The sequence below is a fragment of the Pan paniscus genome, chromosome 14 (assembly GCF_029289425.2).
Source record: "Pan paniscus chromosome 14, NHGRI_mPanPan1-v2.0_pri, whole genome shotgun sequence".
Classification (NCBI taxonomy): Eukaryota; Metazoa; Chordata; class Mammalia; order Primates; family Hominidae; genus Pan; species Pan paniscus.
Window position 1 is genome coordinate 52,395,689 of NC_073263.2, and position 16,356 is coordinate 52,412,044.

The window sequence follows — 16,356 nt, forward strand, 5'->3', positions numbered from 1 at the left end:
TTTTTTGTCAACCCTGCTGCCCAGAAGCAGAAATTATGATGATAAAAATTAATAACTTCACCATTCAGCATTCACCCTGGCAAATGGCATTTTGGTAACAGTCCTTACTGAGTTTTATACATGCATTATAAATACATATGTGGCCTTTAACATTGGCATTATAATACTTAGTTCTGGGCTTTTTATTTAACATTAAATTGTGAAAATGTTCACATATCATTAAACATTCTTTGAAAAAATATTCATGTTTTTATGATATTCAGTCATGGGTGTTTGTTTCACCATATGGAATGTAATTTAATCATTTCCCTATATTTGGACATATAGGTTACTTCTGATTTTTTTATTTTTTGTTTTTATTGAAGTGATAGACATTCTTATTTACAGTCTGTATCTCCAATCATTTCATTAGACACAATTTTGAACTAAGACTAAGAGCTTGGAGAACATGAATTCTTTCATAATTGAAATATATATAGCTAAAGTGCTTTTCAAAAATGGAGAAAGTTGTGCTTCCAAACATTATTGCCAATGAGTATTTATCTTGCATTTTTGACGACATTGAGTATTGCTTTTATTCTTGAACATTGTTGCCTGTCAAATTAGGCTACATTTCTTTAACTAGAAAGGTTGTTTTTCCAAATGCTTATGGCCCATTTGCATTTTTGCAAATTGTTGGTTCCTGTCGCTTGCCTGTTTTTATGTTGAGATAGTAATGTTTCTCTGTTGCTTTGTATGAGCTCATTCTAAATTAAGGCTATTAACACTTTTCATGAAATATAGGATACAAACTTGTTTTAACTTTTTCATTTGATTTTTTAACAGTGTTAAATTTTTCTGAGTATTAAGTACAGAAATTGTTTCCCTTTATGATTTTTCCATTGTTTTTATGCTTAGGAAGGCCTTGCCCATCTCAAGATAAGTTAACTTTCACTTAGATTTTAAAAATACTAACTGCCCTTTGAGTTTAATGTTTTTTTAGAACTGTTATTCTTGAATCAATATGTAATTTATTTGGGCATATGATACTGGGGATAGTTCGATTTAAGATCTGCCCAAATAGCTAGTTATCTTGATGCTGTGTCAACAGGGACATTGTCAGTTTCTCTGAGAGAAATCTTTGTGCCCCGCCCTTCTGTGGGAGTGCCACTTATTGTATCCACTTGGGCACAGCATGGAGAATGTCTTAAATGCACGAGATAAGTCTGAAACAGACTGTTGCTTTGCACCATTGAGTCAAAAATAAGCCTACTAAATTATAAGTGACAATGTGAAAAGCAGAATTGTGGGAATCATATACTGTGCCTCTAAAAAATACTTTGTCAATGACTTTGTCTTACAGTTCCCAGGGAGACAGGTGATTTTTTGTTTTTTGATTCCCATCATTTATGCTTCTTCTGAACAATTTGTGGTGCGTCTGCATCAAAGTTAAATCAGCTGCTATTTACCTTCTGCAAGTGCTTTATATAAGACATGGAAGAAAAAAATTCAGTGACCAGAGAGAGATAGAAATGTACAGGGCAGAGTTATTTGGAGTCAGCTTTTTGGAAAGTATTGCTTTGTTGGAGGAAAAATAAGGCAGCTATCCTGCTGGTCTGGGATGCTTTGCAACACAAGTCATCTTTTGAATATCATAGGGTTGTCCTTGGTTTCCCATGGAGCAAATGAATAAAATCAGATGGTAAATTGGTGTGAATTATTCATCATGTGGTAATACAAGGCTGTAATTCCTACCTCTGACAATTGCGGCCTGTGTCAGTTCCATTGTTTGTGTTATTGTACTTTATGCACCCTCCAGAATTATCTACCCCCTCCCCAGTGTAAACCATTGGTTGGAACATTCTGCTTCTTAGAAGGCAGCAGTTTTGTCTTCCACCTCTTTTAACACATTCTGTCTCTTAGGTCTGAATTCTGAATAGAAATCAGAACTTTTTCACTCCCTTATGAAGCATGTTAGTGGGGGATGCTTACCTTCCTTAATGAAACTTGAGACATGCAGTCTTCTTTGATTTCCATATATGATTAATAAATGTTACATTCATAACAATTTTTCTCTCTTATTTTCATTAACAGAAAAATAGCAAAATGACTGCAGCTCAGAAGGCTTTGGCTAAAGTTGACAAGAGTGGAATGAAAAGTATTGATACCTTTTTTGGTGTAAAAAATAAAAAAAAAATTGGAAAGGTTTGAAACTTTGAAAATAAAATCTAGCAAAAATATTTGCTTTTTACATGTTTCAGTTTGTCCTTCCTGACTGTTAATGACTACCTTTGGTGGGGGGAAGGAAGAGGCCAATTTCATGTTCTCTTAAACATTTCTTTGCATTTGGTTTTTGTGTTCCTGAACAAAATATGGGAAAGTGTCTAACTTCATGGCTATGGCCTTTTGGAGTCTCATCTGACATAATGAAAAGTAATCACTTGAAGAGAATTAACATATAGCATCATGATTTTGTCAATAAACTGATGTGTGACAATGTTAGAGTGTATGACTGCTTTTTAATGCAACTTTGCATTCAGTAGGTTTAGTAATAATATTTTCAATATACTGAGAGAAACTGGATTACAAAACTGTGAGGTAAATTGTTACTTTAAAAAAGACTTTAGTTTTTGGTAAATTTTTTTTTTTTTTTTTTTTTTGACACGGAGTCTCGCTGTCACCCAGGCTGGAGTGCAGTGGCGCAATCTCGGCTCACTTTTTAGAAAATAGAGGAAATAATAAGAATTTCAATCTCCCATTTCTTCATTACCCAGAGATAATGTATTTTCTTATAATAATTTTTAGAAAGGAATTACAGTTACTTTGTAACCTTTTTTTTTTTCAACTTTTATTTTAGACTCAGGGGGTACATATGCAGGTTTGTTACAGAAGGATACTGTGTGATGCTGAGGTTTGGGATGTAATTGAACCTGTCACCCAGGTAGTGAGCATAGTACCCAATGAGTAATTTTTCAAGCCTTGCTCTCCCACTCTCCCTCCCCTTGAAGTCCCCAGTGTCTATTATTGCCATCTTTAAGTCCATTTGTACCCAATGTTTAGCTCTTACTTATAAGTGAGAACATGTGGTATTTGGTTTTCTGGTTTTTTTGCATTAATTCGCTCAGGATAATGGCCTCCAGCTGCATCCATTTTGCTGCAAAGGACATGATTTCATTCTCTTTTATGGCTGTGTAGTATTCCATGGTGTATATATGCCATGTTTTCTTTATCCATTCCACTGTTGATGGGCTCCTGGGTTGATCCCATATCTTTGCTATTGTAAGGAGTGCTGTGATGAACATACAGGTGCATGTATCTTTTTGGTAGAATAATTTATTTTCCTTTGAGTACATAGCCAATAGTGGCCAATAGTGGGATTTCTGGATCGAATGGTAGTTCTGTTTTTAGTTCTTTGAGAACTCTCCAAACTGCTTTCCATAGTGGCTGAACTAATTTACATTCTCACCAAAAGTGTTCCCTTTTCTCTGCAGCCCTGCCAACATCATCTGTTATTTTTTTACTTTTAAATAATACCTGCTCTGACTGGTAGGAAATGGTATCTCATTGTGGTTTTCATTTGCTTTGCTCTGATGATTAGTGATGATGGGCGTTTTTTAATATGTTTGTGATCACTTGTATGTCTTCTTTTGAGAAGTGTCTGTTTATGTCTTTTGCCTACCTTTTAATAGGGTTATTTGTATCTTATTGATTTGTGTAAGTTCCTTATAGATTCTGGATGTTAGTCTTTTGTCAGTTGCATAGTTTCTCTCACTCTAGGTTGTCTGTTTACTCTGTTGATATTTTATTTTGCTGTGCAGAAGCTCTTTAGTTTAATAAGACCCCCACTTGTCAATTTTTATTTTTGTTGCAATTGCTTTTGAGCACTTAGTCATAAATTGTTTGCCAAGGCTGATGTTGAGAAGGGTATTTCCTAGGTTTTCTTCTAGGATTTTTATAGCTTGAGGTCTTACAGTTAATTCTTTAATCCATCTTTAGTTAATTTTTGTATATGGTGATAGGTAGGAGTCCAGTTTTATTCCCCGGCATATGGCTGGTCAGTTATCCCAGCATCATTTATTGAACAGGGAGTCCTTTCCCCATTGCTTATTTTTGTTGACTTTGTTGAAGATCAGATAGCTATAGGTGTGTGGCTTTATTTCTGGGTTCTCTATTCTCTTTCTTTGGCCTATGTGTCTGTTTTTGTATCAGTACTATATTGTCTTGATTACTGTAGCCTTGTAGTATAGTTTGCAGTTGGGTAATGTGATACCTCTGGCTTTGTTCTTTTTGCTTAGGATTGCTTTGGCTATCCAAGCTTTTTTTTGGTTCCATATGAATTTTAGAATAGTTATTTTCTAATTCTGTGAAAAATCACATTAGTTACCTTTTTATAAACATTATTTTGTTACTATTTTCCCAGACTACTAACTGTTCTTCATAAATATGTTTTTTAATGACAGTATAATTTTTGATTATTTGGATTATTTAATAACCATGATCCTGTTTGGACATTTGGATTATTCACAACTGTTCACTATTTGAAGAATCAGATTATAAGTAAATATTTGTCCACATATTTTATTGTTTCCTTGTAATGGATTTTTGGATGTGGGCTTATTGGATTTTCAAATATATATTTATGGGAATATATTTCATGGAAAGTTTATAAGCTTTTGCACTCTAGGCTTATTTTAATGGTCTTGCACTCTAACAAACAGTGGGTGTGAAAGCTTAATGCCACCTTGTTAGCATTGGTTGTTACCTTTGGAAATAAGTGTAAAAACATTTTATTGTGGTTTTAATTCATATTTCCCTGATTAGTAGTGATTTTGAACATTTTTTCATACTTACTAATCAATTGTCATCTTATAGAGAATTGTCTTTTATATGCTTTGCTAAATTATTAGAGTATCAATATTTTTCTTATTGACTAAAAGTATTCTATAACTTAAGGACATTAATTATTTCTACTGTGTTTGTTGTAAATTTCCTTTCTTGGTTTATACTTTGCCTTTAATTTTGCTTATGATTTTTGACATGCAGGTGTTTTTAGTTTTTATGTAGACATATATACATAAACTTTTCCTTTACACAGATATTGTACTTAGAAAGATATTTCATTTTACAGGAAATTTAACCAGACACTTTTATTTTCTTCTGATTTTTTAATAGTTATGTTTTTGTTTTTGGTTCTTTTTTGTTTTTTTTTTTTAGATGGAGTTTCGCTCTTGTTGCCCAGGCTGGAGTACAATGGCGTGATCTCAGCTCACCACAACCTCCGCCTTCAGGGTTCAAGTGATTCTCCTGCCTCAGCCTCCCGAGTAGCTGAGATTACAGACATGTGCCACCACGCCCAGCTAATTTTGTATTTTTAGTAGAGACGGGGTTTCTCCATGTTGGTCAGGCTAGTCTTGAACTCCCAACCTCAGGTGATCCATCCGCCTTGGCCTCCCAAAGTGCTGGGATTACAGGTGTGAGCCACCACGCCTGGCCTATTTTTGTTTTATATTTAATTACTTAAATCATCTAGAGAATGTGTAATTATGTTTAAATATGCTGTGAGGTAAAGCTGTTAATTTAATTATTTTCTCACCAGTTTAGTTTTTCATTTAATCTGTAGGATTATTTTGTCAAGTTCTAAGAGTAAGTTCCAATGGGATTTTTACTGAGATTTTGTTAGATGCATAACTTACTTTGGGAAAACAAACATCTTTACAAACTTAAATATTCTTATTTGGGAATATAGTATTTCTTTTTAGTTACTCAAGTCTTAAGAATACCTTTCACTAATGTTCGGTTCTTCATCTTCAATAGGTTCTAGACATATCTTTGTACGAGTATGTGTAGATATTTTCATTGCTATTAATGAAATCTGTTTTTTTCCAGCTAGGTCTACCAACTGGTCATTTTGTGGTAAAGTTTTATATTTTTATATATTTATCTTTTAAATAACCAGTTTACTAAACTATTAATGGAAAAATTTTCCATTTTATTTATTTTGGGTTTTAGTACATAATATAGTATGTAATTTAGTTTTTAAAAATTGCATGCAATTCTTTCTAATAGTTACACCTCTTTTATTATATATTTTACATTATAGTACATGGGCTAGAATATCCAGAACAGTATTAAAGAGTAATAATAGCCGTCTTTGTCTAATTGGTGATTTTATTGATGTGCTTTACCATTAATTCTGACACTAGCTGTTGCTAATATGATAAAGACTATCCATCCTTTTATACTTAGTTTCCTTAAGGTTTAAATTAATAATTGGTGTTGGTTGTTATCAGAAAGCTTTTTGGCATCTATTGAGGTGTCTATAAAGTTTTTACTACTTACTATCAAACTGTACCCAAATGTCTAATAAACTCACCCTGGCAGTAGATAAAGGATCAATAGCATAATGGATACATCCTATCTTTCTTAACCTTTGTCAAATATAGTTTTCAATTAGACTTTCTACACTTTTATTAAGGAATTTTGCAGACATATTCATAAGCAATGCTGCTGTTAGGCTTTAGCGTTAGAATTAGGCTAGCTTTCCATTTTTTCCAATGTTCTGGAAGGATTCATTTTGCATTATTATATTCTATTGCTGGAAAATGTTTAAGAATCTTAGAGGTAAAACTATCTAGCACTGGAGCCTTTTTGTTGTTATAGTTTTCTTTAATCTGCAAGAGTTTCTCATCTGTTCTTTGTCTTACTTGACATTTTTGAGTACAGGGTAAATATTTGCTGGAATATTTCTCATTCTAATATTTCTTTTTGATTAAATTCAAGTCATACTCTTAGGGCACCTCCAGGAGTAATATGTCTTTCTCAGTACACCATGGCAGGAATCACAGTCTATCCCAATATCAGTGTTGTTGACTTTGATCACTTGATTAAGGTGCTGCCTACAATTTTCATTGTGAATTATTGTTGATTATTTTTATAATTAATAAGTAATTTGTGGGTAAGTATTCTGGGACTTTGTAAGTATCCTATTTCTTATCAGATGTTTGCCCACTACTTTCAGGATCTGATGATTTTCTAACTTTCATTTCTTCTATATTTATCAGTTGGCATTCTTCTGTAAGGAAGAACTTTCCCTTTTCCTTGCTTCTTCCCTCATTTATGAATTCTTAACAGTATGGATTTATAGATTTTTATTTTATCCAGTGGGCTATATTGCATTATTATTATTAATTTTAATGCTCATGTTGTTTCAGAAGAGCTAGTGGGAGACCCTTCAAGCTGACTTGTGTATCTTTTGGGTATGTTTCTATCATTCTTTAATACATTCCTGCTTCTGTGACTGGAGTTTCAGCCTCTTGTCCTGTGCAAGCCCTGAATCCACCTTTTTTTCAAAGAACCCTGGTTCCTTTCAGTGAAGAATGGTATTTAGAAACCAAGATCTAGGCAGTAGGTATGCTCATTGCTATTGGTATGTCATTGCTTAGGAGCCAAAGCTAGGAAATGTGTGTGTGTGTACAACATGTACACACACATATATACACTATATACTCGTATCAACATTTCTAAATCTATCCATGTATCTATCAGTATTTATCTATGTGTGTGGTTTTTTGTAGATTCCCTTTATCAGGCTGAGAAAGTTTCCTTCTGTTCCTAGTTCACTGAGAGTTTTTATATGTAGGTATTTATCATATGTGGATATTGTCAAATAATTTGTATCTACTGAGATGATCAAGTAGTTTTCTTTTTAATAGAGGAATGTCTTTTAATATATGAATTATAATGATTGATTTTTGAATGTTAAGCTAATTTTGCATTCTTGAGATAATCCCTACTTGGTCACAGTATATTATTCTTTTTATATGTAGTATGGGGTTTTTTTGTATCTCTGTTCATGAGGGATATTGGTCTGTGGTTTTCTTTACTTGTAATGATTTTGTCTGATTTTGATGTCAGAGTAAAACTGGGCTTATAAAATGAGTTGGGAAGTATTCTTTCATCACTTATTTTCTGAAAGAGTTTGTGTGAGGTTGGTGTTGTTGCTTCCTTATATGTCGGACACAATTCACCAGTGAAGCCATTTGGACCTGGAATTTTCTTTGGGGGAAACTTTTAAATTACTAATTCAATTTCTATAATAGATGAAGAGCTATTCTAATTTTCTTTTTTTTTCTTGTGCCAGTTTTGGTAATTTATGTCTTTCAAGAAACGTATCCATTTGATCTAGGTTGTCAAATTTATTGGCATAAGTTGTTCATCACATTTTTATTATCCTTTTAATGTCTGTGGATCTGTAGTGATATTCCCTTTTTCATACCTGATGTTGGTCATCTGTGTCTTCTTTTTGCTTTCTCTGTTAGTATAGCTAAAGGTTTGTCAATTTCATTGATCCTTTCAAAGAATCATTGTCTTCTGGCTTGCATAATCTCTGATGAGACATCTATGATACTTCTTATATTTCTTCTCCTTTACATAATGTGTCTCCTCCTCATGGGTTCTTTTAAGATTTTCTTCTTTATTACTAGTTTTCAGCAAGTTGACTATGATGTGTTGATGTGGTTTTCTTTTTGTTTATCTCATTTGGGAGTTTATTAAGCTCCTTGAACTTTTGAGTTTTTAATTTTCATCAAATATGGAAAATTTCTGGCCAATATTTCTTTAAATACTTTTTTCCATTCTTTCCTCCCTTTTCTCCCTATCCCCTCAGCTTCTGGCCTCCAATTTCATGTATGCTGGAACACTTGGTATTGTCCTCCAGGTCCTATCACTGAGTTTCTGTTTTGTTGTTTGTTTGTTTTTTTATGTTCCATTTTTAGACAGTTTCTAGGTGTATCTTCAAGTTTACTTTGATTTATAGCATTTCATCTTCTGTTAACCTTAGTTATTTAATTTTTACTTTAAATATTGTAATTTTACTTATTTATTTATTTATTTTTGAGATGGAGTTTTGCTCTTGTTGCCCAGGCTGGAGTGCAATGGCACGATCTCAGCTCGCTGCAACTTCCGCCTCCCGGGTTCAAGTGATTCGCCTGCCTCAGCCTCCCGAGTAGCTGGGATTACAGTCATGCGTCACCAGATCTGGCTAATTTTGTATTTTTAGTAGAGATGGGGTTTCTCCATGTTGGTCAGGCTGGTCTTGAACTCCTGACCTCAGGTGATCCACCCACCTCAGCCTCCCAAAGTGCTGGGATTACAGGCCTGAGCCACCACGCCCGGCCTTAAATATTGTAATTTTTAGTTCTAGACGTTCCATTTGGTTCTTCTTTATGTCTTCCCGTATCTCTTCTTATTATGCTTGCAGTTTTCTTTAAATACTTCAATATAGTTAAAATAGCTACTTAAATGTCCTCATTTGCTAGTTCTATTATCTTTGTTATTTTCTATCTTCTAGGTCTATTTTTCTCCTCTCTCTTTTACTTTATTTTGAAATAATTTTATACTTTTCTAGAAAAGTCACAAAAATAGTAGAGTTTAGATATGATGTTCACCCAGCTTCCCTCAGTATTAGCATACATAACCATACTACAAAGATCAAAACCAGAAAATTTACCTTATTGTACTTTCACCTATCTTTCCACTGATACTTTTTTAATTTCAGAATTCAGTCTGTGATGGTACATTGCATTTAGCTGCCACATCTCTTCAGTGTTTTCTAATTTGTAAGAGTCCCGGCCGGGTGCGTTGGCTCACGCCTGTAATCCCAGCACTTTGGGAGGCCAGGGCGGGCAGATCACCTGAGGTCAGGAGTTTGAGATAAGCCTGACCAACATGGAGAAACCCCATCTCTACTAAAAATACAAAACATTAGCCAGGCATGGTGGCACATGCCTGTAATCCCAGCTACTCGGGAGGCTGAGGTGGGAGAATCACTTGAACCCAGGAGGTGGAGGTTGCAGTGAGCCGAGATCACACCACTGCACTCCAGCCTGGGCAGTAAGAGGAAACTCCATCTCAAAATAAAAAAAAGAGTCCCTCAGTATTCCTTTGTCTTTCAATGACCTTGACACTTTTGAGAGTAGTAGCCAGTTTTTTTTATAAATGCCCCTTAATTTTTGAGATACTTTGAAACTATGTTAATATCCTATTTCTTTCACGATCATTTCACTATACTACTAACTAATAATACTGACAAACACTGTATAGCATTTATGTGCTTGGCATTGATCTAAGCACTTTACATATAATAACTCATTTAATCCCTACAAAAATTATAATCATAGAGTGCCATACGAGCCAGAATAGTGACACCCACCCAAAGCTCAAAAGATGAGAGGAGAAGCTGCTTAAACACTTGCATTATTATCCCTGTTGAAAGTTAGCTTCTTCACAATAGGAACTCTGTACCATTCAAGCTTGTGTCTTGCACGGTGCCGAGCACACAGTATGCAATTGGTAAAGGATGAGTACATGATAGTCAGACAGGTTGAATAATCTCAGCAATATTCTCACTAATTGAGACTTGATTGTTTTTTCCAGCAAAGTCGAGATCTTTATCTACCTTTAAAGTGCCTAAGCTGTTTTCTGGGTTTCTTTTGGGTCCTTGAATATGCCAAGCTGTTTCCACACTGGTGCCTTTGTATGACTGGTTTGTCTCTATGTGCCTTTTTCTGAATCTTCACAGGACTGGCTCCATCTTGTTATTATCACTTATCTTAATCACTTTTCCAGAGACCCAATCCTTGACCTTCCTCCCCTACCCCCACCCAGCTCCTACTCAGTACTCTCCATACCATTTTCCTGCCTTACTCTCTGCATAGGACCTTGCCTGACTGCTTCACATATAGTCATGCCCGGCACAGCAATGGTTTGATTGATGGCAGACTGCATATGCGATGGTGGTCCCATGAGACTATAACACAGAGCTGAAAAATTCCTATCACCTAGTGAGTTGTAGCCATCATAACGTAAGATTGTAGCACATTGCATTACCTTTTATATGTTTAAATAAGTTTAGATATACAAGTACTTACTATTGTTTTACAGTTGCCTACAGTATTCAGTACACTAACATGCTATACAGGTTTGTAGCCCAGGAGCAGTAGGCTGTACCATATAGCCAAGGTGTGTAGCAGACTACACCATAGGTCTGTATAAGTTGTATAAGTACACTCTGTGATGTTCACACAACAACGAAATTGCTTAGCAACACTTTTCCCATAACGTATCCCATCATTAAGCAACACATGACTGTACATACACAGCACCTAACTTGGGGTTGCATACAGTAGACCTTCAACAGATGTTTGTTGCATGAGAGAATTAACCAACCAACCAATCCATCAATCCATGCTGGACACCCCAGACAGGTGTTCAGCAATACAGTGTTGGAGTCCTTGACAGCCTTGTGGCTAAACCTTGAACTTCAAGAGTCGTTCTGAGAATGAGTTTTCTGTGATGCATTAGTATTTGAAGTCCAAGGACTTATTCATAAACTCACTCATAAACTTGTATGGGCCTTACATTTGTGTGTTAATGTTGCTGGTAATAAATGAAATAGATACAGTCTTTAATCTCTCCGGATAAAGGGCTGTGAATTTTCTTCTGTCAGTTGATTGAACTGCACTTACTGGAGTCATTTTACATAGCATTTAGAGATTATTTATATTAAGCCCACAACCTAAATTATTGCAGTTTGAGAATATATGTGGTTTTTATAAACTCTTTGTATTCACAGAGGCTTGAATAGGAGCTCATGTTATGATTTAGCTACAAATTATTTGGGAATTTGGTAAACTGGCAATTTTGTTTTCTTGCCTGTTTCACTTTACCTTTGATGCCAAGTTGAAGATCTCACTGGCAATGTACAACATAACTGAGCTGAATAATAATTGAAAAGTGAAAAACAAAAGGTATTACACATACCAGGTGCCATTTTGGGGAATAATATTAGGAATAAATCCATGTGGGTTTATAGTTATACATAAAATGTTCATATACACACATAACACACATAAACACACATATATACACATAAGTACACACAAACATAAATGCATACCCACATATGGCACAGATACAGACTTAAATCTACATAGCCTGTCCTTTAGAATTCTTTAAGGAATTTCAGACTAGAGCCTTTTTAGACTCTTGTACTAAACATTAGGATACGCTAGCCTACTTGAATCCTTTGGCCCTTTGCTTCTCTTACTTACATCATTTTTCTCTTTGATTAATGTGCCAAGTTTGGGAAAGCTTCACAACATTTCCACAAACTGCAAAACCACTTGGGTACATAGACAAAAGCCTCCATCTTTTTCATCAAGCCATATATTTTTTTTTTCTGAAACTGATCACAGGTTACCAACATTCTTTTTTATTTCTAGTTTATCTTCAATTTAAATTTACCTTGTACTCTCAGACCCTGTCATCTTTCAAGGTTTGTGCTTCTCGGTTCTGCATTGCCAAAGAGACTCTCCTCTGTAAGGCTTAAATTGGATGTCAAGTGGAATTGTCTTTTGTTTGTTCGAATCTGTTTCATATTGTGCTGCTGTCCATTCCCAAAATCATATTTCTCTTATTTGGGGCCTTAGCAAGACACAAAGGCAAGCTCTAAGTGAGAACCTAAAGTGTACCTGTTTTCTTACTAAATGTACAGTGTTGTTTATATTGTATGCAAACTTCTGACAACAGTGAACAGATATCTTAATCTTTAAAAATATAAATAAAGTGAAAAAAGGACTTCACATCAACCATGTTTCAGTACTAAACAGACTAATTAATACAACATGGCAGGATTGTTCCTGGTTGTAGTCTCAGTTCCGCCTTAATTCTGTGAGCCATGGAGGAAGTCATTGGCATCTCTGGCCCCCAGTCACTTCTCAGCATGAAATGGGACTATATCATCAAGATTTTTTATGTCTTTCCCTCCAGCCGCTGGTGCTTGGGGAGCCATGTCTCCTTTACACCTGGGAGGAAAGTGCTTTTAGAGTTATCTTTCATGCAGTGCTTACCATGCACTAGGCACTCCCCTAAACTCTTTAGATGAACCAGCTCATGTGTTTTGCTGGAAGAAAGTCTGGAAGAAAATAAAACAAAATGCTCATACTGGGTTTTGGGGTGCCCATGATATGTGTATATGTATATTTCTTTTCTTCATTTTTCAAAGATTATTTCACTTTGCCATAGAAAGAAATACAAAGAACACAATTGTTGGAAAGTAATAACAAAGACTGGCAAAGCGCATTGTGATTTTTAAAGCAACTTTGACATGAATTTATGTGTTTAATCTTTCCAGAAGCCATATGGCACAAAGGGTATTATTTCTCTTGTTTTGCAGTTGAACAAGGGAAGGTCAGCTCATTTTCCCAACATCACACAGCTAATGAATAACTGAGCCAGAACTTGAATTCAGGACCTCTCACATCCAGACTCTACCACATCAAATTCCCTTGCCCCAGTGGCTCTAACTTTGACTCTGTTACATCCTAGAACATCACCTCTTTACCAGATATGAAAGACAACCTTTTCACATAGTTTAGGAGTTGACTTTCTCTGTTCTTAAAGCTGATCTAACTTGACTAGCTGCCTTGTATTACATATTTTCTCCCAAACACCCCTTTCTCTAGGACGAATCCAAAATTTGGCAATCTTGGGAGTTAGCTATGTCATAGTCAGATCTCTTGGAAGACAAAGAGCTCCAGGTCTAGAGAAGCAAGTGGGAGGGTGTTTTCCAAGTGTACTTAGAAAATGTTTATGAGCTTTGTCCTCATCTGAATAATCAGAAGATATGATTTGATTTTTACACCTTGGTATACACTTGGAGATTACACAGTCCTGAGGTTTATATATTCCCCAGAGCCATTAGACTGACCAAAAGGGTTCGTCCCTATGTTTCATAGTATTTTTACAGTTCTCACAGCAATCACTTATCAGTATTTAAATTGACCTTAGCTGGGCACAGTCACTCACTTCTGTAATCCCAGTACTTTGGGAAGCTGAGGCCAGAAGTTTAAGTCCAGCCTGGACAACATAGCAAGACTGTTTCTACAAAAAAATAAAATAAAAAATTAGCCAGGTGTGGTGGCACACACCTGTAATTCTAGCTACTTGGGAGGCTGAGGAGGGAGAATTGCTTGAGGCTAGGAATTCAAGGTTACAGTGGACTATGATTATAACACTCCACTTCAGCTTGGGTGACAGAGCAAGACCCTGTCTCTTAAAAAAGTAAAATAAAATTAATCTTTACAACAACCCTCCAAGGTAGACCAGAAAGAGGTGGTATCCTTATTTTATTGATGGTCTGTGTGAGGTCATACAGACAGTAGGTGGCCAAGCCCAGATGCCAAGCCTAGGCCTCGTTCCTTTTGTTTACCCAAGGTTCCTATTCATACCATTGTATGACCATTTAGCCTTAAATAATCTGTTTTAATTGCAAATTTTATTTTAAGAAAGGAAAAAAATCACATTTATTCTGCTGCATCTTCTTGCTTTATTCATAATGAATTCTGCAGGTCAATTTATCCTCAACGATGGCAAGCCAGAATTTAAGTAAAGCTTCTACTTAGCTGGTACATTTGCATGTCAAATCTTTAATTCAGCTGTCAGTGTTTTAGCATTTACTGTACTTTCATTAATAAATGTTATTTTGATGGTCTCAGGCTAATCAAGACTATTTGAAATGGGGGACGGCACCAAATGAAATTTACAGAGAAATCAGAGCTTCTTCATGGACTTTAAAATAATTGTTACTTTACACATGTTTGAATCAGAATACTTGTAAAATTAAAGTTAGACATGTTGTTAGTTCTTGCATAAACAAGCAAAAGAGGCTAAGGAATCAACTTAGATTTATTTGTTCCTTTAAGAGCATGTACTGAGCACCTGCTGTGTGTTAGACATGTTGTAGATAGAGGAAATGCGGATATCAACATGGCAGGCAAAAATAACCTGCCCTCAAGAATTTCCATTCTAGAGCGAGTAGACAGATGATATCTCAGGTAGTGCCAGGGCCTATGGAAAAAGCTGACCAGGCAGGGCACTGAGTTCTGGGGAGTGGGTGGTCAGGGAAGGCATTGCTTCCTTCTCATCCACATTCTGGCATAGAAATTTGATTTCCATGTACATGGTTTTTTTTTTGTAACATATAGCTCCAGAATAAGTTATTTTTAACTTTGCACTCAATAAAAAATCAACTTGTAGTAATTAAACTTGTTCAGTACATTCTTCACAGGGACATTAGGTGCTACTACTTCTATCAGCAACAAGTATATGCTTATCTATTTTTTATACATTGGAGTCTACACAAGGCTTCCTGCTTTTTATAAAAGGAACTGCCTCTTTACAAAAAAAAGAAAAGAAAAATGGTTTAAGAATTACTCATCTCAGAACGTTACTTTCATGTATTTCTTGTATTTTATTTTTTTTCCTATAAGATGGTGCCCATCCCGTAAGTTTGGGCCACCCCAACATTATATTTCACTCCCTTTGAACATTCAAAGAAAAACATACTTCTTGGTGTGCTCTCGAGGAGCCTGCTATGAACCCTAGTATGAGATCTCGGAGGCTGGCCACGATGGGAATCCCTTCCTGTGTCTGAGGTCATCTCTTAGAAGCGAAAATGCTCAGCTGCTCTCAGGACTAAACCCACCAGCCCTGCGTTCTGTTCTAGGAGCTGCAGATGGTGCTTGGGATTTCAGGTGACTGTTTCTCCTCACCAGGACACACCACATGTTTTCCTTTCCTCTCTAGATGGCAGCACAAAGACAGAAAAGGGGCAAGTGATGGTGGTGGCTCCACGCAAGGCTTGGCGGTTTTCCCTGCAACTTCAGACACTCCCAGAGGACTCGGACTTTTTCTTCTGCACTTTTTTGGAAAATCGCCAGGTGCCAAAAGGTGTATTTTAAAGCGCTGACTGTAAAATGCTTTATTTCTTTGATTAGTACCACTAGTCTATGTGGGCAGCGGCATTCCTCCCTGGAGCACTCAGCTAGGCGGTTCCGTCCAGGAGCTTGAAAGCATCCCAGCAGTGCACCTGTTCAGTCTGAGGACCTCAAGCTTGGGTCAAGCCAGCATGTTTTAGGTATGGATGTGGTGACTTAAAGTACTTGATTGTCTTGATTTCACCCTGAAAGCTTTGGCAAACCAAGTTTCAACCCTTACTTTAAAAATCTGACACTGCTTTACTCCATATCAATTGGGAAGCTTCTAATTCATAAATGTACCTAAATGTTGGCATTTTATCTCTCCAGGAGTTATTAAACATTTCTTCCTTTTTAGAAGATCTGTCCAGTATGTGTATTATTTTATTTTTCAGAGTAAGGACATAGGAGATGAGGGAAGGTTGGAAGTAGATGCCAAAAAGTGATTTGGTGGGGAATCTGGTGCGTAGTGAATATGTTTTAGCAGGCAGTGGGAGGTTTTGTGCAAAAATGTCTGTGGATTTGAGCTGGCTTGTCCACTTGACATGCAAGAGGAATGTGT

General features: G+C 35.9%; 1 protein-coding gene across 8 annotated transcripts in view; it reads left to right on the top strand.

Annotated features, from left to right (window-relative positions):
• Positions 1-16,154, top strand: part of RNASEH2B (ribonuclease H2 subunit B) — a 63,768-nt gene extending 47,614 nt beyond the window's left edge. For 6 of the 8 annotated variants that reach the window (XM_034936737.3, XM_034936733.3, XM_034936742.3 and 3 more), the window contains one exon: positions 2,074-2,219. In XM_034936737.3, the coding sequence (XP_034792628.1) occupies positions 2,074-2,190 (117 nt within the window). In that variant the 3' untranslated portion in view covers positions 2,191-2,219. Of the gene's footprint in view, positions 1-2,073; positions 2,220-5,865; positions 5,893-15,624 lie in introns of those variants that run through there. The other 2 variants (XM_034936735.3, XM_034936743.3) reach the window with 2 other exon arrangements.
• The last annotated feature ends 202 nt before the right edge of the window (positions 16,155-16,356 follow it).